The sequence below is a fragment of the Aphis gossypii genome, chromosome 1, assembly GCF_020184175.1.
Source record: "Aphis gossypii isolate Hap1 chromosome 1, ASM2018417v2, whole genome shotgun sequence".
NCBI classification, from domain to species: Eukaryota; Metazoa; Arthropoda; class Insecta; order Hemiptera; family Aphididae; genus Aphis; species Aphis gossypii.
Genome location: NC_065530.1, coordinates 52,749,116 through 52,775,907, shown reverse-complemented (window position 1 = coordinate 52,775,907; position 26,792 = coordinate 52,749,116). Strand labels below are relative to the sequence as shown.

Genomic DNA, 26,792 nt, shown 5'->3' with positions numbered 1-26,792 from the left:
AGCGATAATATTCTGCGTGAACGTATAGTAAAATATAATATATTATTATAATCGTAAGTTATTGCGCGCGGCGCCATAAGCTGCCTATCGCGCGTAATATTATTAGAGGAAAAATACAACGCCCATCATGACGGATGCGAACAACGCCGAAAACCAAATGGGCAAGTGGCATTTATATTACAACGTTAGGTACTTGCCTATTTATTTGCTGCATAATATACATTAAATCAAATTAAGTAGGCAGAATGAGATATTATTATTCATGCGAAGACAACATTTCGTGTATCGTATAATATACGAACGGTACGATAGAACCTAAAAACAACCGCAGGTCGACTTGTAACGTTTAATCACATACAGGCACTCAAAGATTTCAACGCCCGATATAGGTGCCTATAATATTAATAATAAATAATAACGCTCGACCAGAACAACTGTAAGCCACCAAACCTTCAATCTGTACGTATTACGCTATCGATACGCAGGTAAAACAAAAAGTATACTTATATTATATTGTTTCAACGCCGCCGGCCGTGCATATAAGAAATAATATTATTATAGGTGTAGGAGTCTATCACGTCCGTCTCAGATACAATATTATGTATTATACAGTGGGAATGCGTGCGCGCGTTCATACCTATATAATACCACTGTAGAAACCCTTTTATTATTGTCCTACAAATATATTTATGTGTGCGCACGGTTTATAAGCAGGTACAGCTCGCGCATTTAGGGTTATAGAGGTGTATAATTTTCTTACCATTCCACGATTTAAATGCACATGTATATCGTTATTGCAGGCGGGCGTATTTCATAAATCTATGAAAAATAACGCACCTCTTCACAGAAAAGGCATCATTCGGTTTGAGTTGTTCGACGGAATCGGTTTGTGTTCGTAGCCATAATAATATACACGTAAACGGACCGCTCGCGACTTTAACTCCGCACACACTATCTACTGTTGTTGCCGTAGCAGCTACAGCACCAGCAGACGGATACACCGCGACCGTGCGATCCGTTGGATAGAGGGTTGCATTGATGATAATAATAATAAAAAAAAAAAAATATTTTTACGCGCGTGTTTGTGTATATCGAACAATAGATTTTTGTCACGGGCGACAAGAGTGCGTAATGCATCTGCACAAAAATGGCGTCGTATATATTATATTAACAATAATAATATTTTATACCTACGGTTTACGAACAGTTTGCTCAGTTTGCGAGTGCATGTGCGGGTGTCAATATCAGTTCAAACCTAGGAAAGAACGGAACATAACGCTGGCGATGACGATCTACTTAAAATCTGCGGTGTCCTACATAACATTTATGTGCATTACGCACGCATCGTGGTAGTGCGTCAAAAGGGTAAGTAGTTTAAATCTACCGTTGAAGCGTTCACTGGGGGTGGTGGAGGGGTAAGATAGTTTCAAGGGTGAAAACACTTTCGGTATCTTCCTATTTACTATAGTCGAAACCCCGTCGCGCGTATCTGACAAAAATCTGAAAGGGACACGTTTTCGATTTCATCTGATAGCCTATATATGCCACTGACGGATAAAATATCGAATATAACAGTAGTTTATTATAATAAAAGAAATCATTTTCCAAGTTTACGGTCTGTAACTGTTTTATTATAACTACGTCAATCGATCATCCCATCGCGGTTGCTTATTTCACCTATGAAGTATATAGGTTTACTATTATACTGTTTTACGAGTATATAGGTACTTAAGGTTAAATTAATAAAGACTATAAAAATTAGTAATATAATTATATTGTGATCGATAATAACAATCAAATAATCAATCGTATCAAATATTCGAAATAAGTGTATAGTGTTCAAAACTATTGATTCTAAACAGTATAATATTATCCACTATCTATCACTTTCATTTCTTTTATTTTAATGATGCTGAACTATTACACTGTCGTCTATCGCGAAACAGCAGAAAACGAACCACTGTCGACTATCTCGGAAATCGATAAGCCATCTACTCGGACATTAAAATGTATAATGCTTCGGGTGAGCAAGCAGATACGTAGAGAGATCAACTTGGGTGGGTGCGTGTGTATATAATGAACGTACACTGACGACGGATTTATTGGAGCAGAGGACCATGTGCGTTACGCGTGCGCACATATTTACGAAAAAATAAATAAATAACGCACTGGCAATGCAAAAGTAGTAACCGTCGTCACGAAGCTTTTCCGCGTCGATCGGACGGATGCGAAACAGAAACGCGGACGACGACGTATTTAAAATGTGTCCGAACCGATAAATAACGATTCAGGTTGGCGAAAATAAACGCGTTATTAATCCCGTCGTCGGTCGGCGTTTGTCCGTCGTCGCGGTCCCTTGTTTTCGATATATTTATAATATATACACACGTGTATACATAGTTATAAAGACATTATTTTTAGACGAGTATCGTGGGTGTACTTACACTCGAAAAAACGTCATAACCGTTTTTGACCGACCTTACGATCCGATGAAAATTAAAAAAAAAAAAAACACAAACATTTCCTCGAAACCTTTAAGCATGATATTACCGTACGCGTTCTTAAATGTCGTACGACAGGGGAGAAAGACTTTAATGAATATTATTCTTCGCGTCTCCAGAATTCTCGTCAACCCGCCTGCAGGTTTTTGGGCGGTGGAGAGGTAAACACATAACGACACGCACTCACCTTTCACGAATCTCTGTGCATTATTTGTACTTGGAAACGCACACATATTACCTATGTGTGTGTGTGTGTGCGTACAAAGTGCGTATACGTCGTCGTCGACGGCGGGTGGAGGTTTCACGTGCGAGGCGGGTCCGGGGGGCCGTGATCAATAAAAATGCCGGAACACGAGGCATACATAAAGGTGCGCGTCCTACACACTAACACTTACACACTCGTACAAGCCGACACACACACTCGCGTGCGCGCGACGCCGGGCCCGGGCGGCGGTGTATTGTCGAGGGGCCGGCACAACGCGCGCATATACATCATCCCCCGGCAACCCCGGCCAAAACCCACCCCTCCGGTCGCCGAGACCCGGTCCCCGAGTCCCGCTCCACCCTCGGGCCGTGCACCGCGACAAGATTGATCACCGGCAATCGTCTTCGACCCTTCCCGCCGCCGCAGACCGAGCATTATTTCCACCCCGCCACGGCCGCCCCGCCATATATTATATAATATGTGTGTGTGTGTGTTTGTGCAGTATATATACTCTCGCTACAGTTTCCTCGAGGGTTTTTTTTTTTTTGTTTTTTTTTCCATCTTCTGCGTCTGCATCCAGGGCCTAATGGATTTTATATTTAGAAAAACCCATAGTCTTAAAAACTAAACTATACGCGTATACCTACCCGAAAACCGCGCAGTGCCATCACCGTATTAAAATATTTATTAATAATGGGTGCGCTAAATCTATGCGTATGACACAACGGAAAATTTAGATTTTTAACGTTTTTATCGTCGACTCAATATAGTATATATATTATACGCGATAATTTTTTTCATATATTTATATCGATCATAAATATATATATCACGGGTATCTATAGGCCACAATAAGAAATTGAGTCACGGCGTCCGAGTGAGTTATACTAAAAGTCTATAGAAAACTGCCTGCAAGTGTGGTTGTTTTCTATATAATATATAATATACGTCGTATAAATGATGATCATATCAGTTGGAGAGTTTTTTGCTATATAACACATTTATATCATATATATACAATACCATACCACGATATAATAAAAATATAGAATATCGATACAAACGATTGTGTGACGTGTGCGCGTCCATCGCGTATTTCTTTCTATGCGATTTATTATCGTTTTTATTTTTTTTTTTGCAAAAACCCGGGTTCACACTTTATGTCTGTTGCCCAGATTGGTTTAAAATTGGTTATTTTTTTATTTATTCGTACTCGTTATCATGATCTTGCAGCTATATCAAACTCAGGAACAATGGAACTACTTTTTACTTTTTTTTTAAATTTATTATGTTTTTAGAACGGACCAGTTTTGAATCAAACAAATTTACAATATGAAAACCGTTAAAATGTATTTTTTATAACTGTGTACGATATTATTATATATGTTATTGAAAGTCAGTCTATATTAATTGATGATAATTAATAACCATATGGGTCTATTATAATAGCATACATTAGAATTTATAGAAATAGATTTTAATAATAGTAAAACCTTTAACATATATTATCATTAATGTATATTTCTGTTAAAAATCTTTTATATGAAGTATTTATTAATTTAATATTGTTAGGAAGTACCTAATGTTTATGTGATGCGGAATTTTATCATTACCTTTCGAAAATGTATGTAACCAGATATATCCTATTGAGCACAGATATTAATGATATTACTCGTTTGCGTTGCAGTTCAGTAATGTAACCATCGAAACGAATAACGAAAACACATAAACGACTGCTACAGATACGTAAATGTATATATAAAAGCCTAAAATGCTGTGTTTTCACACACATAAATTATCGATACTGGTGGAATACTTTTTATTCCGAAACGGTGTGGTTATAAATTACAAACCTATATATGTAAATACGAGGTCGAAAAAAAGAGATTCGCATATATAGGAGCCGGCAGACAAACGCAAAAAGGACCAGATATTTATTGCGAAAAAAAAATCCCGGCATTAATAGCGCCGCGCGTTGTATGTATATGGAGTACACGGAAAGGGCAGGCCGTCGGCGACTATGGAATGGCGGCGGTGCAGGATATAGACTTTACCGCAGAGCTAAGGAGATGAATAATAAAAATAAAAAAAAGGGGCAAAAGAGCGCTCGAAAAACGGTTCACGGGCGAACGCGATTGTAATTTTTTGGAAAAAGAAATGAGCGTATTGTGCGCGCGCGCGTATATATGTATATATGTATAATAGTATAGATCCGCATAAACGCCCGAGGCGGAAACGACGTGACGGGGGTGGAAATCCCACGGGGAACGGCCCATAAATCTAGTCGGATCTTATGCGCGTATACATAAATAGTACTTTTGAATATTATACTTATATGTATATGCACATATAGGTGAACGCAGACGCGATACGCCTATATATATATACATATATATAGGCGGAGGATATATATATTGTATATATTAGCGAAAGAAAGAATAATAATATATTCGACGTGTGTACGCGACGGCTATATGGAAGAGCTATAGTGAGAGAGAGAGAGAGAGTGAACGCGCACGAAAGGACCGTAAACAGCGGCGCCGCGGTGATTTCGAATACGAAGCATATTATATAAATATATATACACAGTACACACGGCTACGTGACAATTTCGTCGATTTCCATATATTATAAATTATAACGATATGTATAATACGCGCGTATTGGTAATAATATTATGCTATGATGTATGGGCGGCCTTCACGACTACCCCATATACGCACTCGGGTCCGCCGTATATTCGTGTTAAGTATATTATTCGCATCGATCGCGGCATTTGATTATATATTATAATATTACACCGCCATTATTATGTACGTGTAATATATTGTATATGTATACGATATAACATACGAGAAATATTTAATTTAGTACGTGCGAATATACACATACAAATAATGTATAATATATTACGTATATAAGAATAACAATCGTTTAATAAACAGAAGTTTAAACATCGTATATTATAATAATCGTATGCATATTATACACAGTTAATTTAAAATAAAATATGTATACACGAGCCCTGGCGTGTACCTATACCTACATATTATTATATATAATTAGCCATCGTGGGATAGTCGAGAATTTACTAGTTAACAGGTCTGCGCGCGCGCGTAATTAATTAAATTAGTATTCATTAAATTATTTTTCCAATTGCATTATAATGTTATATTAGGGATATGGTTTAACGACCACTCGTATATACGTCCGAAAACGAGTCGATTATCAAAACACCCCATATTTGATGCAGTTCGTGTGAATTATCGAACGCTCAATATTTATATTTTATACATTATATGATACTATAACAATTCGAGCAACTCGCAGAGCGCTGCGCAAGTTGGGGTGCAACAGCACTTGGGTCTCAAGCACTCGGGACCCTATCTCGCGTTGTTATACAAACGGTTTTATGTTTTTATAAAGCGTAATTTTTATTTTTATGATAAAGTAACTACTTTTTAAAGAGTATCTAAATAATCGTTTACTTAAATAATTCTTTTAGCTATATACTGCAGTTAAAAGTTCTAGAAAGTTTAGTTTATATTCTGATTTGGCTGGATGTGGAATCCGAGGGGTTACGATGATGGGAGTTGTTAACTGAAATATACTATATAATAATCGTAACCGAATTAAAGGAAAAATTTCGATCGTTTATTCAAATTTCATTGGGCCCGTCCGACACGGACCTGTAGTGATTATAAAAATGATATAATACGCAAATACCTTCGCCGATATTGCTTGGAATAGTTATATTATAATACCTAATAACTTAATATTATTTTTGTATGTCACAATAATTTATTATGTCAAATACTCGCTAGCAGACGACTAACGGAGAGAAAACAAAATATATAACTGTCCGTGTACGATATCAAGTATACATAGCGCACCGCAAGAATGTATATATATGTGTACGATGATACATAGGCGACGTTGTGGCGCACGAGAGGAATATAACGTTTAAAACGGGTCGGCCTTTGGATCGGTTTCAACCTTATCGTACGACGTACACACATACACATATTCGATACATATATATATATAACGTCCGAGAAATATATAGAGCGATCTTCATCACGCCCTCCCCTCCACTCGGCCATTTCGCGACCGCCCCGCACACTATATAGTCACCGTCAACCATAAAACGATTGCCCGCTCGACGAGGAGAACGGAGAGAATTGGCACGGCTGCGTACAGTTATATTATATATGCAACATTATCATTTGGGTCGCGTTTAATAACGTGTATATTTATAAGTGTGTCTGTGTGTACGCGCAAAGAAGCTAATCGCCGCACGAACGTCGATAGGGGGTGCATCGGCCATTTGTTTTTCTTATATATATGAATAAAAAAACGAAGATAGTTTATTTTTTTGTTTTGTCTCTTTCGTTTTTCGATATTTGGTGCAAAACCCGCTTTACAGTCGTAGAAATGGCGCGATATACACTTTAACGACCCGCAGAGGAGCAGGCAGCTGTTGGACGTTTGCTGTACGGTCCGGAACGACTAATTTTTCGATTCGAAATCGTTTACGAAATGGCCCCGTCGGACTATATATACATTATTATACATTCGACGCCTTTATCTATGTTATAACACTCGTCCAGTACATTATGTCTGCACAAAAAATTTTGGCATGCAAAGTACCTATATTATGTACACATAACTAATAAACAACAAAAAAAAAACGATAATACGTATCGTGATAAGCTCTGCGTTTATATAGTAAATGCGTGGATGAGGAATGCGCATAGTTGTATGAAATAAATGTAGTATTATAGGAGACACGACTGTGAGTTTTGTTTTTTTAATCACACTTAAGTACGCGTGTGTCCGAGTCAAAAGCGCTCACACGGGTATATAATGCCCGCGTACCGTGTCTGTGCGGGTGCTTCGGTGTTTATAATTATCATGACCGTGTTTATGCGAAAAAAAAATGTACGTAACGACGAGACGAACCGGATACCGCAGCGGAACAGAAAAATAACAACAGACCTCGTTAACTTTTTAAAATAATAGCGTATATATTATATAAGTAGCTGGTAATAATTAATATTATATACGAGAGCTAGTTGATAATATAATACGATCCAAATTATGGCGACGTTTAATTTATAGGTATATGACGCACGATGGCCGTTATAAAAAAAAATTGTGATTTACGAGTTTTCGAGCGATTTATATGCGTGGATAAACCTACGTAATAACGATAAAAAAACAATATAAACAATGTTGCGGGACGAAGAAAAGTCCTTGTTGAAGTGAGACGGAAAAAAAACTTAGGGAAAATAATGACGATAATTGACGCTAAGAACATAATATTACAATATATACTATTTTATACTACCGAATCCGATGTTATATTCTGCAACGGTCTCGTCGTTCGATCATAATATATATTATAGCTCGTGTTCAGTTATTACAATATTATATATATATATGTGACCGCGCTATAAATCGCTACAGTACACTAATAAAAATCATTCCGGTTGACACGATACGACGACGGCGGCGGCGGAGGTTGTAAAATAAAAGTAGTCGGGGCTTTGTATACATTATTATTAGTATATATAACTATATATAATATACGTACACGGGCAGTAATCGAGACCACGTGAAATTATAGTTTACGGCTGCTTAATCGCCACCGTAGTCAAGTGCGACTACTTATAATAATAATAATAATATTATCATAGAGCATTATGATGTTATATTATAATAATATGCAAACGTCGTATCTACAGATATTGCGGCAACTACGATTTTTATTTTCCATCGAATCAAGCGTAAACGAGAGTACGTTTTCCCGCGCGATAGGTCGGCGCTTGTTTTTTTTTTTCGGGTGTCGACGATATTAAAATATATTTCACGCGCGATCGCGACGATGTCGTCGATTCGTTATTTCCTGCAATTGTGTTCGGACGCGCTCGATTGTTATTCTTCAAACGTTTGTCGATATTTTTTCTTTCACCGTACATGCCGTATAAAACACCGTAAGGGGTTGTCGACTACCCGAGGACAGCCGCGGTGACCGCGCGAGATATAAAATAACAAATTACAGAACTCAAATTATAAGCCACGGGCCGCAACGAGGAGCGAAATCGTTACATCATTTTTAATTTACGTCAATTTGTCCGGTAGTCGATTTATTTTATTTTTACCAAACGGCAATATATAGTACCACAGCAGTGAAAATAGATTATAGTGATTTAGAGTTTAGACGAGCACAATAATAATTGGGCGCCGTCGTTCTTTGCCGCCTATGTATGGTCGTTGATAACGACGCCGACGAGTTACGCACGAATGTATCGACCACACGAATGATGGAGATTATATTTATTTTATTGTACAATAATATTATGTAATATGATAATATTATTATTTTCGTACTACTTATACATCATAAATGATATTATTGTTATGAACACTGACGTTCTTTATTAAAATCAATTGAAATCCAATAAAACCACGCCCCGGCAAGACTGCACTTTTGTGAAGCTTAAAATATTTATTATAATATTAACATAATCGATATAACCGTAATAATAATATACTGATACGCGTTGTGGGATTTATTCATGTGGACTTTATACTGAACAAATTATTTTATTCCGATTTCTATGGAATCCCGGAAGTCCCGCTGCAGCGCACCGGAGACCAATAACGCGTTTTTCTTGTTTTTATTTTTTCCGCGTAAAATATTGGTATACGTTCGTTAAAATTGTTTATTTCTTTCGTTTGTAAAACGCGTTACAATATTCTTGAGTTATTGTTTTCTATCCGGAAAAATAAAAAAAGAACATTAAATGTTTTTCACAAAATGTTATTAATAATATAATTTAATCGTTATTGGAGAAGATTCCCTATTCGAGTTTTATAAATTTGTATCTATATTTAATTAGGTTTACCTTATCTCATTTATTCGGTATGCATTATTGTTGTTTGTTGTATAGCTTGTAAGTTATGAAAAAAAAAATTATTAAATTTATCAATTTAAATTATACAATGACTGCTGATCACGCACAATATATAGTAATAATATTTTCCAGGGGGAAATTTTATACAGTTAAATCATTAGTGTATTACACAGGAGTACACTTCCGGACTCGTTCGAAAACTAACCTTTTCATTAAATTATTATGTATTGTAGTAACATTTTAAACTACTGTGGTTTTAATCACGCTATATACCTATAATATATAATATATCTGTTTAACGTGACAGTAAAAAAAATCATACCCGATATAGTTGATGAAGGTGTGGGGGAAGAAGAAAGGTCATTGAAGTTAATTCGTTCCCTTGTGTGTATACATACATAATTACTATTTGATATTTAGACGACATAATAATATATTTATGAATTTCAGGTTTTCCGGGTAAACGTATGATGATGAATATTATCATAAATATAATAACTAACTATTAACTGTTACTTACATAGAGAGAATTGTCGTCATCGTCAATAGACACGTGTAATTGCATTCATATACGAGTAGTATGATTTCTTTTCTTTATTGTCTGATATAATTGAATAGACTGCACGGTACAATTAGGTATTTATTAAGTTTTTAAGCTATTTATTTTTTTCATTCCGTCATTCTTTGTGCAATTTCTCGCACTTAACATAACTCTAATATTATACATTATATTATCATGTGCAATGTGCATGTTTAGGTAGGTATATATATATAATAAGGTACGCTGCACGACGGGTCGATGGATATACGACTTGCAGCCTAGGGGCGTTTATTAAGAATAAAATACGGCTGCGGTAGGTGCCTTATTAATTAAAATAAAAAATAAGCGTTACTTTTTGCACTCGGCCAAACGCTCATTATAAATCACAACTGCCGGTTTCTCGCACAACCTCGCCGCCGCCGCCACCACCCTGCGTATTTATTTCAGGTATCGTCTTATACTTTTTTTTTTCACTCCCCGTGTAAATATATATTATTATACAAATACCTCAGCGTTAATTAAATGTACACATACCCGGCGTAACCTACAGTGCGAAGCGCGGTATATTACATACTTGGGTATATATACAGTCGCACAGTTACAGTGTATATAACTACCCAGACGGTTCGGGTCACTGAGCCCTACAACAGAAAGTCGTATATTACGACGGTGCGCGTATTTTATAAAATTTTCTAAATTTCTGTATGATTATGTAGATTCCCTGCAACCCTCGCAAAAATTTCACTGATATCGTTACTATGTATAGGTATTGATACGATTCACTAGACAAATATATTTTACAACAACCCGCGATGATAGATAACGTACAACCCATATAGTGGTAATAATAACAATAATAATAATACCTATACTCGTGTAAAATTCCAAAAAACTGGTAATCTGAACCGGTTGCAGGTTTTTTCCCACCACCACCACCACCCTCAGTATACCTTTATTTTTTTTTTCTATCGAGAAAAAAATCTCCCACCTCGCTCCCACGGCACTACATCTCTCACTCCCACCCGCGGCCGACCGCGTCGTCCTCTTTACGTACACGAACGATTTACGCGCAGCCACCGATTATTTATTATAGGTATGTCGCCGTCCGCCGCCGAGGTCCATGTTATTATTATTATTATTTAATGCCAGCGAAAAGATCCGGTTCTGGTTCGTGCTCGAAGGTCCACCCTCCTCATGGCTGTACGCGTCCGTAAACGTGTGTGCGAGTCCAAAGTTATGCCTAAAAAGTAAATATCTTTCCGTATGCCATATGTATTGTAGTGATATATGCGATTGATCCTAAGATATTATTATTACTACAAATAATAGTACCGAGTGTGAACTGTGCGATTTTTTTCAGTGAAACAAAATGTTACCTACTACTTTGAAAGTACAAAATATATGTAGATAGTATACCTACTTAACAACTAAAATCCTTAATAATTATTAGAGATTAGATTTACGGAAATAGTAAAATAATTGAAAGACTGATGGTTTTTATAGAATTTTAATGCGATTAAATTTGATTTTTAACTCTGTAAAAGGTTTCCTATATATTGACCGTTTTATTTATATGTGAACGTTTTAACTAAAATAAATACGAATAAATATATCTACGTCGTAACTAAGAAGCCGAATACTGTATTATTCAATACATTCATACAAAGCTACAATGACTTGGATGATAAAGGAAGGTGGCTCCTAATAAATTCTCCTAAATTGTTTAGACATTATTAATACAAATTGACAAAATAAAATATTTAATCGATTTAATTTATTGTGGTTTATTTTTGATTTTTAATTTTAGTTTATTTAAATTGAACTCCTTCCTCTCCATGATATTTATAAGCTATATGCGCCACTGTTATACATTCGAATAATAATGATATAATAAAACTGTCAACGACGCCGTCACATTATATATACGCAAATACTGACAGCAATAATTTTGCATTTGTATAAATAGTAGCTTGACTGAATACAAAGACGACTAACATGAGGCATTGGCGTCTTTGTCGTAATAACATAACAATTTATAATAACATCCAAAGAGCATTAAATATAGAGACAATCTTCGCCTGGCATTATTGATACCCGGATACGAATCGAATACATTTTATAATTATTTTACTGTCCATCAGATACTATGCCGAATATTGCCATTTGCATACTAATATTATAAAATATTCATAATATACGGTACCACCTATTTATATTACTAACACACTAACTGAAATTAATTGTGTACAAATATTTATTATTTGAAAATTTAAATATTTTTTGCACCAGTTATCGTTTTATTAATTATCAATTTTTAATTTAAAGTTCCAAAATATGTCGATAGATTGAAGTGGATAGTAAATGCATGTATTCTTTAAGAAATATGAGCAAATTGTATTTTAGAAATAATAGAAATTAGAAACATAAAACATTACTTACATAATATTATATCGACGCAATATATTTTTTATTATTGAATTGATTTTCTTAAGTTTAAAATTCGTCATTTAATGATATGATTTAAATTAGTAACAATTCAAAAAATTAATTTCTTTAATTCATCACAAATACTTTTATCTGTAGGTACATATAATATATTAATAGAACAATGTATTTTAATTTATTTAGGACTTATAATGTACCCGTGGGTCAGAAATAAATAAAATAACTTTTCAGCATCATATTATTTATTAGCTTATTACATCATTCATGTACGACGTTTTAAAATATTTAGTCAGTCAGTCTATTGCACATGGAAGACTATTATTTTTAAACCAGTTAGTCATATGTATAAATACATTATATATATTGTTAACGTAATATGTATTATGTAAATCGATTTATCGGACTTTTCATCCTTCGGTTCTTTACAAATATCATTGTTTTGGACTTTGATGCATTGATTTTTTTTAAATTTATATTACGACAGCATTCGTATAGTGGTTGGTGTGACGGAACACTACAGATTTTTGCAGTAACGTTGTTTTTATTATGATAAAAATTACACTATGCGGTTTTAATTAATAATTTTACATTTATTAGTCGTATCACTGCCACAGACTATATTCGCGCTAGATTATCGGATTTTGCGAGGCCGTAACACAACATTCCGTCGCAGACGCAATCATTCATTACCCCACCCCCCAAACCTCGTGGTGGTGATATTGCCGACTTGGAACTCGGCCACGTCGTATCCATAATATATTTATATTTATATCGGAACTACCCCGCACGCGCCGTCCCGTCCTTTTTATTTCTGTTGTATATTTTATTTTTTCGCCTATTTTCGAATCGCGCCGCTTTGTTTCGCCCCTCGGCCACTCGAAATACGCTTCTGTGGCAATTATTATTGCCGTTAAATAATGTGACTTTCTGCATGCGCGAACGATCCCATCCGGCGCGACACTCTTAAATATAATATTGTAACACATACACTCATAATATTATAATATCGTCCGGACGACGAGTGCCAAGAAAATGCCTACACATCGTATGATATATAATATTAATATGTAAAACCGATGACGGCGATAATTTTTTAATACTTACCAGCGAACCGCGCACGTGCCGGTCGACAAGACATAAAACTATTGCACGTACTCGCAATATGACATACACGTATATTATACATTTACTGCAATATATATATATACGATATTACACATAACATTTTCTTACCTAAAACAAAATAAAAACAAAACGTGATTATTAGTTAGGTGTAGTTTGATTCGATCGGTCGATCGGTGTAAGCATATATAGAATCGAGAACAAAATGTTATTCGCATAATATATTTTATGGCCGACGGCGTTAAGAACACAATATCACATATAATATAGGTAGGTACAATATAGATACAAGCTACTATTATAGGTAGCATAGATGTATATAACTATGCTCTGTGTATATCCGGCGTTTTAATTTGATTGTACGCAAAAGTTTGCAGCCCACTCGGTATATAGAGTAGGTGTATACCTACGATATTTATAGACGCGCGTGCGGTGTATCAGTGGGAACGACTGTTTTAGAAACAAAGCGAGTTCATAAAAGGACAAGTCACCGTGATGCAGAAGGAAAAGGTCCCTTTATTCCAAGGGTTGCTCGCGCGACACCCCTCGGAGAAATTGTCCTCATAAATCTCGAACCCGGTTAGACTAAAACCTTAGTGTATAAATATATATCGTATACATGCATATACACTATGTGTGCCTGTATAGGTCGGAGAAAAGGAAAAGCAGAAAAAAAAAGCGTGGGATGCATAAAAAAAAAAGGAACGGATGTCTCAGAGACACTCCCAGATGTCATTGTTATTTATCCAGTCGCGCGCGCGCCAGCGTTATAGTATCCTCTCTGCAATACATCTCTGTCGAGTCGTACACGGATAAAATGCACCCAGATATATAATAAAACATATATACCTATATAATATTATAATTTATAGTATCACATTATAAACGACATAATGCGTCGCGTGTGTATTGAGCGCGATTCGTTGCATCGATATTCTCATGCATTTAATGTTTTAGGACATAATAATATTATTATGCGTTCACTATGTAGACCACTGGCGTTATGCGTTCGTGATGTACGACGATTTTTATGTTTATATAAATTTATAAAATCTGTTCTATCGAGTACGACGGTTTAGTTCGCGCGCGACACTATTATAATATCGTACACATATATACAAGCGCGGTTTCGGATGTTTTACAAGGCCGTTAAGGATCGTTAAAGGCGTGTCCTGGCACGATGAATATATACGCACGACACCATTAAAAAGCGCTCTGATAATAATATATATATATAATATAATAATAATTAATTAAATATATATATATATCGGGTCGTTTTTGCTGCATTTAGGCTATTAACTCGTCTAGAACAGGCGAACCGCCACCGCGCGTACACTTGGCGAATTGGTGATATGCCCATATTATTGCGCACTAACACACGCACATTTATATAGTGCATACCGCCGTGCACAGTAGTCGCTCGCGTTTCGTACAAGGAGGAAACGACTCGTTGGTCCGGCTATAAAAGAGTACATTCTCTGTATTATTCTCTGGATATTCTCTTTCTCTCTATTAATTTCTCTCTGTATATAATATACATCAATATAACACACACACACACTGCAGCCGCACGAGGACCAGTATAATATATATTATATATCGCGCAAATATTCCGGTGACATTTCTCTAAACAAGGATGCGAGTCCAAAATTTATAGTATTTGTCTCTCTCTCTCTCTCTCTCTCTCTCTCTCTCTCTCTCTTTCTGTGTAGTTTGCCCCTTAAATACTAAAATAGTGTGTATACTGCAGTATAGTGTGTGTTTTTTCCACTGCACCCCCGCCGAAAGCCCACGCTCGTGCAGTTCGCTTTTCTTTGTCAGCGCTCCCGAGAGGAAACGCGATTTTCAGCTATATTTCCAAGGCGCCAATGGACTTCCGATGGGATCGAGATAATATAACGGCCCGACGATATTTATATGCACTCGCGATATAAACGTCACGACGCGTTTAGGAAGCACCGTCGGAGAGATACGACGGTTTTCGTCGTGACGCCACGGAAGTACATTATGTACATGTGTATGTGTGTGTGTGTGTATGTGTACACGTGTGTTATATGGATATTGCGTGTCGCTACACGACGACGACGTTCAGAAATACAAAGAGTTTTTGTCGTTACACATAAAATATATCGTTTATTCTGTAAACATAAATACATACATAAATAGAAGCGCACACGTTGTATTCACGTATATATGTATAGTGGTGCAAAGCATTCCTCCTTACGACGTATAATAAAAACGGTCGGGCCGAAAAATTAGATCCATTCGACGACTTAATTCATGCGTTAATAATGTGAAAATATCAAATGCGCGAAATGCGCGAACAAACTTGCGGCATTCGGATCGCATAAATTGGTTTTTCATTTGCACAGTGTGCAACTTAAAAGAAATTTCTCGTATATATAAATAGAAAATACTCGACAGCAGTAAAATTTATTTTTATGTCCACGAAAGTTACATAATGTACGATTCAACGAAAGGATTATGTGTATATTTATAAAATAGGTGATAAGCACGAACGCTGTGTTGAGAAGTCAACTAAAAAACACTCCTGACCGTATAAATTTTATATGTATAACATAATATACCCCGTCGTACATATATTTATTATATTATGTTCGTTTTATTTTAATAAACATTGTCCCGGACGTCTCTCGTGTATATTTCCAACAGATATATATATTACATGATATTATAAATGTAAGAGGAAAAATAATTTCTCGTTTCTTCCTATCGTGTATAATACGGTTGTGTCCATGCGTGTGAGCGAGAAGTAGTCGTTGGGATATTATTATTATAAAAGTAGATACAGACAAAATGTCGTTATTTACGGGGGCCGCGGCGTGTAAACGATTAAGGAAGCTCCTTCTTAACTCCGAGGAGCATAATGACCTATACATATACGTGTGCAAGTACGCATATTATGTACGATTTGAGTGATTTATGGCACATATAAATCTCTGGACGGCGAGTCATTAAGCCGTCGTTTACCATATTAAAAATACGACTTATATATATACATCGAGCGGTGGCGATACAACGTTGTTGTTTTCACGAGAGCGTTACTCCTCCGGTGTATACCTACTCGGACAACGTTGACCGAAAGGATTCAGGCTCAGGATTTTTCCAAACCCACGGGAGTGACGAGAGACTATATCCATCTTTGAGAAACGACATGCCACAACCGCTACGATAACTTATAAGGAATAACATATACAAATAACGTATATAAGTCGAAGTATTTTATTCGTATATTATTATTGTTTAATTATACGTGATCGATTGTATAGGATAAAATATAAAAATATATGTACAGCATTTCGTTATAAACGGGACACGCCTCGACCGCGACGATCGTTTAAAACGATTATAGTTTTTGTTAATATACCATTCCTCGGGTATGTATAGGATAAACGTGAAGTATAATCTATTATAGACCACGAGGTGTTTCAAGCCAGAAAAACTACGCGGGCTATGCTATTGCCGTCGGGAAATAATATTACATGTACACTCCGCCGACCGACAGCTCTGCTCGTATGTGTATGATAATAATATATAATATGCGATTACCAAAAATCCATACATACACACACACACACCGGTCGAAAACATCTACACAAAGTTTTTAAACTTCATAGTATAGTATGATATATAATTCCGTGTAGGAGTAGGAGTAAGATAAATTGGTAAATCACGTTCGCGCGTTTTCGGTGCGCGCCGCGGTACGTGCGGTTTATAAACACCGTACACGGAAATTAATAGTATTTAAAAAAAAAAACTTAATTAGTGAGCGCGTCGACGATCGTGTCGGACGAAATCAATTTTTTCGAACGATTTCTGTACGGATACGCGAGGTACGACTTGTTCTATGAGGTACCTCGCAACTGCGTTGCACACACACATTACATATCGCGCTGTATACGCCTCCGAGGAGAAAAATAGTATACGCCTGTTGGTCGACACGGACGCGTGATTTTTAAAAGATACAACGACGTTTGCACGTACGTTGGATTTGTACGATCAACAAATATCAAACCGATGATTAATAACGGAACGCCAAAGCGTTCGATTAAAGAACAAAAAGCCACCCACCTAGAAGGCATCGGTACAATACGAGTAATATTGAAATTTATAACAACAATGAACTGCGGAGATCCGTCGAGACGTTACGCGCCGTTTGTGGGAATGAATTTATGATCAGTGGTCGTCCGCAGTCGTTATCGAAGCTATCCTTGGGTGATTCACATGAATCAAAACGATTAAATCGTTTTTTAATTTGTCGGCGAAAAAAATTATCTGTCTGCAGACCGCCGTCGACGCGAAAGACGTCTTGTGTATTATGATTTATAGGTACCTATAGTGGGTATTAGTTACGATCCTTACAGTCTCGCGCGTTCGATTCGTTTTCGTAATAATAATATTTCTATGCGCTATAGTTATAATTATGTATGGCATTCGAGCGGTTAGCGATTTCGTTGATCGTAAACGCTGCAATTTGCGATATTAAATGCATTAAGTATTATCATCACTATAATATAATACTATAAGTACAGTTTTAGTTATTCGACGAATTCGGTATAAATGTATATACGCGCCGACGTGCGGTCACGGTCCACGCATGCAAGGCACCCACGGTAACGCCACTGCAATAACGTCCACCCCCGGTCAGAGGGTCGTCGTCGTTGGCGCTGTCGGAGCGGGGGGCGGCGAGAGACTTAAGCCGTCGCCTCGGCAAAAACCGTTGCGTAGCCCCCGTAAATTCGGGTCCGAGTTTAATTTCGCTAATAGACCGACTCCTCGAAGACGTCAGTACCCCCCTTTTGAATAATACAATACATATATAGACTCGTTTATCTCGCGCCGGGCTGTGCGCATACCCTACGTCTAATATACGCGTAGTCATATCGGGCGTTCGGATTTACGACATGCGAAATTCCCGCGACGTCCCCGAGATAAATAATATAATAATATGTCTGACCCCTCGTCGTAAGGTTGAGTTACTGTTTTTAATATAACGTGGTTCGCCGGCGACTGCACTAATATACGCGTATAATACGCCAGTAAGAATACTGCATATAATACACGTAAAGTCGTAAACACACGCATATTATGTCTATGTAAAAATCCATAATATAGAGGTGCTTCGTTGTGAATCACGTAGGAATTTCGACTCAGAATACTGCACGGCGAGGTGCGGCCAGTTTAGGTCCTGACGCACAATTCAGATAAAATCTGTCTAGTAAAGACAGAAGTAATAAACTATATTCCCATTTTTTTACTACGACCTTAATATAATAATATGTTATATTACGTCAAAACACGTCCCAGATGTGTCAGGTTTAAGAAAAGTTTTATTTGTTTTAGTTAGCTAATGTAATAATTATGAATTTGAGTAATCAAAAAATAAATCTATCACCTCATCGATTATTTTTCACTTTACTTATTGGGACGGACTATGGTCTATTAAAATTTTATTGTCACGGGTACAAATAATTAATAAGAGTGCAATATCGCGGTTGTACACTTGTTCCTATATCAAAGACATAAGTAGATTGTCGTAAGCGTAGGTACCGGCGGCGCCGTGACACACAATAATGTGATTAACGGTCTGACTTATAGTCAAATTATGCAAATTTTTTATGCACATAATTATCGTTAATCTATATAATATGTAGGTTGGTAGGTAGGGTTAGGCGTATACCTACGCTATGGATACAATGCTATACGATAATATTGCAGTGTTCCGTCATAGAGAAAATAAAAGATAAGGATAAAAAAATTCGATTTTAAAAAACTTATACACATTGCAGTGTATTAATAGGATACGGTAAAATGCTTAAACACTGGCAACAAATCCGCAAAAGTACGCTTTATAGTATATAGGAGATGCGTTATTATTGGACCAATATAACATGGTTAATATAATATGCTACCGACGAGTCTGAAGAAAACGGTGGACTATTAATACATCGCCTTCGTAGTGTTTTCGATATTGTGTTTAACGTCATAGAAAATAATTAAAATGGTCTGCGGATGCCTGGCCGCGTCTCGGTCGCAGCGCCGTGGTACATAATATTTTATTCGGTTACTAATTGCTATTTAAAACGTGTAATAAATTCGATCAGAATATACGTGTTCGAAACGTCCTCGGACGGACAACGGTTTAAAAACAATATCGTATATTATATATTGGTATAATAGTATATATTATTATAACGAAAAATAATCAAAATACCTATTCGTATAAGTTTTATATTTATTGCTCGCGTCAAAAGATGGGGCACGTTATAGGTATAAATTATGCTAATCATATTATATTGTAATTAAACGCAATCTAAGTGCCATAATACGCAGATTATAAATAGATACATACATTATTATTATGCGAATCGTTAGTAAAACGAACGTGTGGTTAACATTGTCGTTTATGATTGTGTAAAGAATTAGATGCATAATAGTAGGACTAATATGCGTGTTGAGTAGGTATATATTATGCGTATACACACGTTTTAGTTTTCGAGTTTCCTTGGTGGTGGTCTATTATCCGATTTTCATCTGAACAGTCCGCGCACGAATGACTCAGAGATAAACGCTGTGATGTTTGTTTTCAACACGTTTATGACATTCATTCAGTGTAACGTTTATTCACGATTGTACAATGATTGTTATAACGACGCCGGCCTCACGAACGTAATTGAAAAATATTTTCGAAGTCGAGCCAAAAAAAAACCGATTCAATCGTTTTGCATAGAATAGCTTTGATTTATGATTTTAGGCAAATCGTATACCAGTAGATTATGTCGCAGAAGAAAAAAACTAGTTAACGTATTCAAATATAAAATGCGAAATTCAAATCTATGCGTATAATATCTATTATGCATATTACAACTGTTTAAGTGTATAATTTAATATATTATTGAATATATATTAGTACCTATCTATAAGTTGTCGAAACGATGACAAAGCGGAATTATCTGTACCCACGCGCTAGAATTGCCAAAAGGAGAAACTCATAGATCATGGACGCATTACAATACGTGGTAATCGAATCAAAACAGGTTTAAAAACGACTGTTTTATTAAAAAGTGCATTAGGAGAATTGTTAAATTGCCAATATTTTATTGATAGATAATATTATGTTGAGATGACGTAGGTATAATAATATACACAGTTGACCGTGCTTTAGATTAGTGGTTTTACTATACTTTATGCGCACAAAAGTTTCGAAAAAAGTTCATTCTTACTGTACACAATTATTTTTTACACTTTGTGGTAGTGGTCGAACATTACTATTTCTATAGTACAACGTGTACTCGTGAGGAGATGCTGCAACGGTCCGTATTCCAATATTTCTACTCAAAATTTCGTACCACGCATACCTATACTTGTAAATTACAAAATATAACAATTATATCGTAGAGAATATGCGTATTTTAATAACAAAATTTTTCCGGAGATTTTCGAGATCGGACATTGAGCAGACGTATTAAGTGTACATCTGTGAGGCACGCTAGACGGATATAATATATATATATATATATATATATACATATAATACACACGTAATACCTAAACCTATACTGCACGGATACGAGTTACGGGCGAGAGACGACGATCGAGCGCGGTCGATTGTCGGTCGGCCACTTAAAAAATCGTTCAAGTGGTTGAAAAATGTATTTTTTCGAAAAACATACCCGGCACACACAACAGTGTACAAATATGCACACACACGCACGCCATATACATACTACATATATATATACGAGAAGCGCGAGCGTATAATAATATCTACAATGTAACCTTGGAGACCCGGCAACTCTGACACGTTGCCTGTTTGCCGTCGCCGCCGCCGCGTCGTATAGATGTATATATACGATAAAAATAAAGACTAATGTCTGCGCCGGTCGGAGAGAACTCGGAATGAAATTTGTATAGGCGGGATGGGCGGGTTATAAGCCAGCGAGATCGGGTTTGTGTATTATATTTATATGTGTGTGTGTGTGTGTGTGTGCGAGCGTTTCCCTCTCTCAAGGTTTCTTTTACTTATTTTCGTTTTTTTTTTTTTTTTTTATTAAATGTCACGGGCTATAAAACATAATAAATCAACGGCCGATGTGACAACGATTATAACGTATTGCCGTGGAAACACACAAGTACACCAACTCTAACGTACATAAAATATATAAACATAATATATATCCTCTTTACTTATATATATATATAAATATAAATATATGAACAGCATAGGCGACCAAATTTATATGTTTTACGTACGCATTATGTACGGAGTGGAAGTATATATAAGCACGGATATCGTCGTAAATGTGTGCCTTAAGGAAAGCCCGGAGGTGGATGTGGGGAATGGGCACAAGAAAAGGACATAATTCAATGGTAAAATTTGTTCTTTTTCTTTTTTTTTTAATAATAAATGTAAAATTATTCTTCACGTTCCATACCAAGTAGCAAATGCCCACGTGCGAAGACATATTCGTGTACACGTATCTTATCCTATTCCTATATAATGTAGTAACACATATGTATTTATTATTCATATTATATACACATACACGTATCTCATAGTCGACATTCTCGATGTCTAACCGCGTTTGTAATATTCTTATGCCTCGCCCCGAACGGTAACACATTTGCAAAGCCGTTGAAACAATTTTATTTGAATAACATTCCTATTCTTTTTTTTTTTTGCAAATATATACACAACGCTAACGTTAAAACACTTGTATACTACCTACTACGACTCTTGTATAATACACACACAACTATATATACTTTGGTATTATTTTTTACATACTTTTAGTATCCATCTACATGTATATTGGTAATATATACATAAATACAGTTAGAATATACGAAAATATCTTAGATAGTTATTTTATTCACGACTTAAGTATGATGTGCCCCAATATATGTGTTAAAAATTTTAGCATATTTATAATGGCATATTATATAAATCAATATAGTAATCTGTGATGAAATTCCGATGGTGTACTAAAAATGACGTATAAGAAACTGTACAAAAAAGAAATTATAAACCACTATGAGTATAATAATATGTATTAAGTCTTAAGCACGTGAAAGAAAAACCTTTTTCCCTCAATTTATTCAAAGTTCGTGGAAATATGGAATTAATATAGTATGTATTTTATTACCTATACCTATTGCACCTATGCCTACTCTTAGAATAAGTCGATTTATCGATAATGGTAACTTAATATAATAATATATGTATAACTATAAAGTACTATATATACGACCAAACCCAAAAATCCGTAAATACAATGTACCGTGGATATGAGCTTGTTATTAACCATATTTTATATACCTACACTTATATGAAACGTGCTAACAATTTTTATGCTTTTGGGTTTTTTTTTTTAAACGCTAAGACAACACGAAATACGGCCGACCTATCACTTTTCGGTAGGATATATTACATATAAGACCACTCTCGCGCGTTGATATGTAGCGGACCCGAAAATAGGATATATAGGTTCTAAACGTGTGTGAGCTCGTATACACATATACACGTTTATATAATATATATATATCACGTCGCAGTCTAATCCAGAATACGTGTTAAGTGCGTGGTTTACGACCCGGCTGAAAGGGGGCGCTTTCTCCCCTTTTCACCAACACACGCGCAAATACAAATAGCTATATATACATTATATATATATATATGCGTGTTATGCGAACGCGTATATTATATTATTACTATATTATGACGTTGTGTATAATTTAGGATTCCGGAGGACTATTTGGACCACGCGTGAGAAGGATGCGCAAAAACATACACAGCGAAGATCGAGAACGCGACGCTCGCCGGGACTCGCCGCAGCCAGCAATATGATGCACACGGGGAACGAGGGTCGGCGGGACCTGGCAGCCGGATCCAATAATACAGCCATTATTTACGACCAATAGCTCAATTCCTCAATTTCGGGATCCCGCAGGAGCGGCTTACACGGTTGCACGCACACGTCCCGGGGCCGGCAGGGCCGCCCGCGCCGGGGGACTAGTAAACTATACCGTTCGCACACTCGTCCTGGTGCATTGTTGCAGCGTTGCAGCAGCGAGCCGGGAGACAGGAAGATGGTTGTAATCTTCCGGTCCCATAAATCCGGTGCGCACATTAATACCGGTTACTATTTATATATACATAATATCATACATATACTACTATATAGGTATATTATAGTTGTATATTATTCGATATAATATACATACCGTAACATTCAACGTATATAGCAACAGCAGCTTCCTATATGGCTTTTAGTCATATGGTCGCGTGCATCAGTTTTGCTTGTATGTATATATTTTTTGTATGTATATATATATTATGTATGCATTTTTTTCTTTCAAAATAAAAAAACACGCAATCGTCGAAACCGTCACGTGTGACATGACTCTTGAATATATATGAATATACCGATCCTATATACGCTATAGTTTCTCACAATATGTGCGTGTAAGTTTATATATTATACATATACCTAAATGGTATATATTATTTTCCTGCCTAACACAGCCGCGATGGAATATTATTATTTACTATATACATATATATTATATATATATATATACTGGTATATTATTCTCTGAGGATAAAAACACACCATTCCGAGAGTAAAAACGAGAAGAATATTAATAACACGACCGACGAAAAATACACGTTCGTTTTTAACGTGCATTAAAAAAATAAATAAATAAAAAAAAAATACCTTAAAAATAATAATAATATAATGACGATATTATATTATTATGATGTCTGCCGTAATATTACACGCAGCCGGCCGCGATGTATAATTATAAATTTAACCGAGATTACCTATAATGTCATCATTTGTTGCAGGGTTTTATAAATATTATATAGATACGTCATGTTTTTTTAAACATGGCACGATATAGTAATTAAATTTCTTCTTGTTTACGTACACATATTAAATAATATACTTAAATAGGCACCTATAACAATAATTATTGTTATTAAATATTATTATGTGTGATGTCCATATTGCTAGGGCGTTTGGTCAACCGATAGCTATATAATTATTATTTATTATTACAACGAATCGTAGAAAAACAATCGCCGTTCAAAAGTCAACGTATAAACAGTATAATAAATATACGAATAATGTACCGAAGAAAATTACGATAACCGATAGTTTTTTAAATATATATTATGTAACAATACTCTTTGAGAACCCGTCGTTTTTATTTATTTTGAAGTAGGTGCCGCGTAACGGCGTAAAAGGACTGCGTGCACAATATTCTCATCAATTACTTATTCTTATTATATAATCTAATTATAATTTAAAACGTTTTAATGTGTAATATTATGTTTGTGACCTGGGCATAATATCATATCATTTATAACATTGTAGTTTTATATTCGACGAGCGGACGACGAAAACGATGATTATCGTGTCCCACTCGAGTGAGGTCGACCGACCGTCCGCCGTAGACATTATATAGTATATATTTATACATATATTGTATAATATGTATACCGCAGAGCCTACCATAAAAATATAATGTATGGGCACGGATGCAATTGCAACAATTTAACACTTATGTACTTCAAACTCGTCTCGATTACATAATATTAGATATTGTACCTACATTATATGTATAGTGTTATACTTTCGGTGTCACACGAGTTGTCTCGCCGCCAAACCCTCGAGACGTGTAGTCAAAACACATCACAATGTATACATATATATATATATAAATAGGTTTATTCCAATGTCTGATGAAATCGATATAGACGCCGCAACGACCGACAAGGACGATATTATTAAATTATTAGGTATATAGTACATACTAAGTCGAATTTTCGCAAACCATCAGCTGCTTTCGTACAAGGTTTGGTCGTCGATTATAATGTTTCGCTTATATTACACGTCGTAAACGGTAAACCGTATAGATGAAACGATTAAGAAATATAACGTAATACATATATCTTCAACACCGATGTCAATCAATTTTTTATAAAATACCTATATCGAACCCGACGAATTTCCGCATATCAAGTACTTAGCTAAAATAATACAAGTCTATGTAGGTATATATAAACTATGACGTAAGTAGGTATTATTATTATTGTTGTTGTTGTCATATTGTACTGTGAGTGTACTTTTGGAGTCGGCGCGTGAATCGAACGCGCGTGTTTGACAGAGTTATGCGACAGACTTCCCTTTCCCATTTTCGAAAACTCGCGCACTGCAGCCGTACGCACAACAATAGACGTGCAACCCTTCTCCCCCGGCGCCTTCACGTGTATTATGCAAAATAAATCCTTCGAACGGCATCACAACGCGCGCGCTGCAGATAGTGCACCGCGTACTGTATATATATAATATATGTATGTATTGTGTATAAATGTATAATATTATTATTCGCTCGGACGAACGTCTTTATTTTTCGTCTCCAACTATGCAGAAATATAATAATACCGATGCATACAATGTTTTTACTTATTCTCTCGTTCTCCTCTCTCACATATATCTATTATATAATATTATGATAATGGTAAAAATAGCTTTCCGTCGTAACGTGCGCACTATAGAAACATTTCCCGGAAACGCGTTATTCGGCCGAAATTCACATGACGGAAATCGTTAGAGACACCCGACGACTTGCAGCTAATACTCAACGTGAGATATTCGTACTAAAATAATAATATATTATAGCGAAATATAATATTAACGCCACCGACGTCGGAAAAACGGCGGCGGACCATCGCGACGACGGACTCGCCGTAGTCGTATAATATAACACGGCCGCCGGTATATTATTATTATTATATTATATTATTTTCGTTTCGTGGATAAAAAAAAAAAAAGGTCTCCGTTCGGCCATGATGGAATATATGCAGTCGCGCGCAGCCGGGGACCCGCGCAGTGCCGCCAGATGGCGAGGCCATTTTGATTTATGGCCGGCTTTATCGTCATGGCATCCTCTCCCGCCGGCCTACAACGAGAGCCCGCCGCCCGCGACTATTTTTTTATATTCATTTAAAAGGCGATATAATTGTG

At 36.1% G+C, this 26,792-nt stretch overlaps 1 protein-coding gene and 1 long non-coding RNA gene across 7 annotated transcripts in view; one reads left to right on the top strand and one right to left on the bottom strand.

Moving 5' to 3' along the window:
• Window positions 1-26,792, bottom strand: part of LOC126548977 (homeotic protein ultrabithorax-like) — a 235,208-nt gene that overhangs the window by 162,386 nt on the left and 46,030 nt on the right. The window contains exon 2 of one of the 6 annotated variants that reach the window (XM_050197181.1): window positions 12,793-13,845. The exons of the other annotated variants lie outside the window; for them this stretch is intronic. Within the exon in view, the coding sequence (XP_050053138.1) occupies window positions 13,799-13,845 (47 nt within the window). The 3' untranslated portion in view covers window positions 12,793-13,798. Of the gene's footprint in view, window positions 1-12,792; window positions 13,846-26,792 lie in introns of those variants that run through there. 6 annotated transcript variants of the gene reach the window in all.
• Window positions 687-24,144, top strand: LOC126548980 (uncharacterized). Its single transcript, XR_007603112.1, has 2 exons — window positions 687-1,365; window positions 23,498-24,144. It is a non-coding gene; the product is annotated as an uncharacterized LOC126548980 (long non-coding RNA).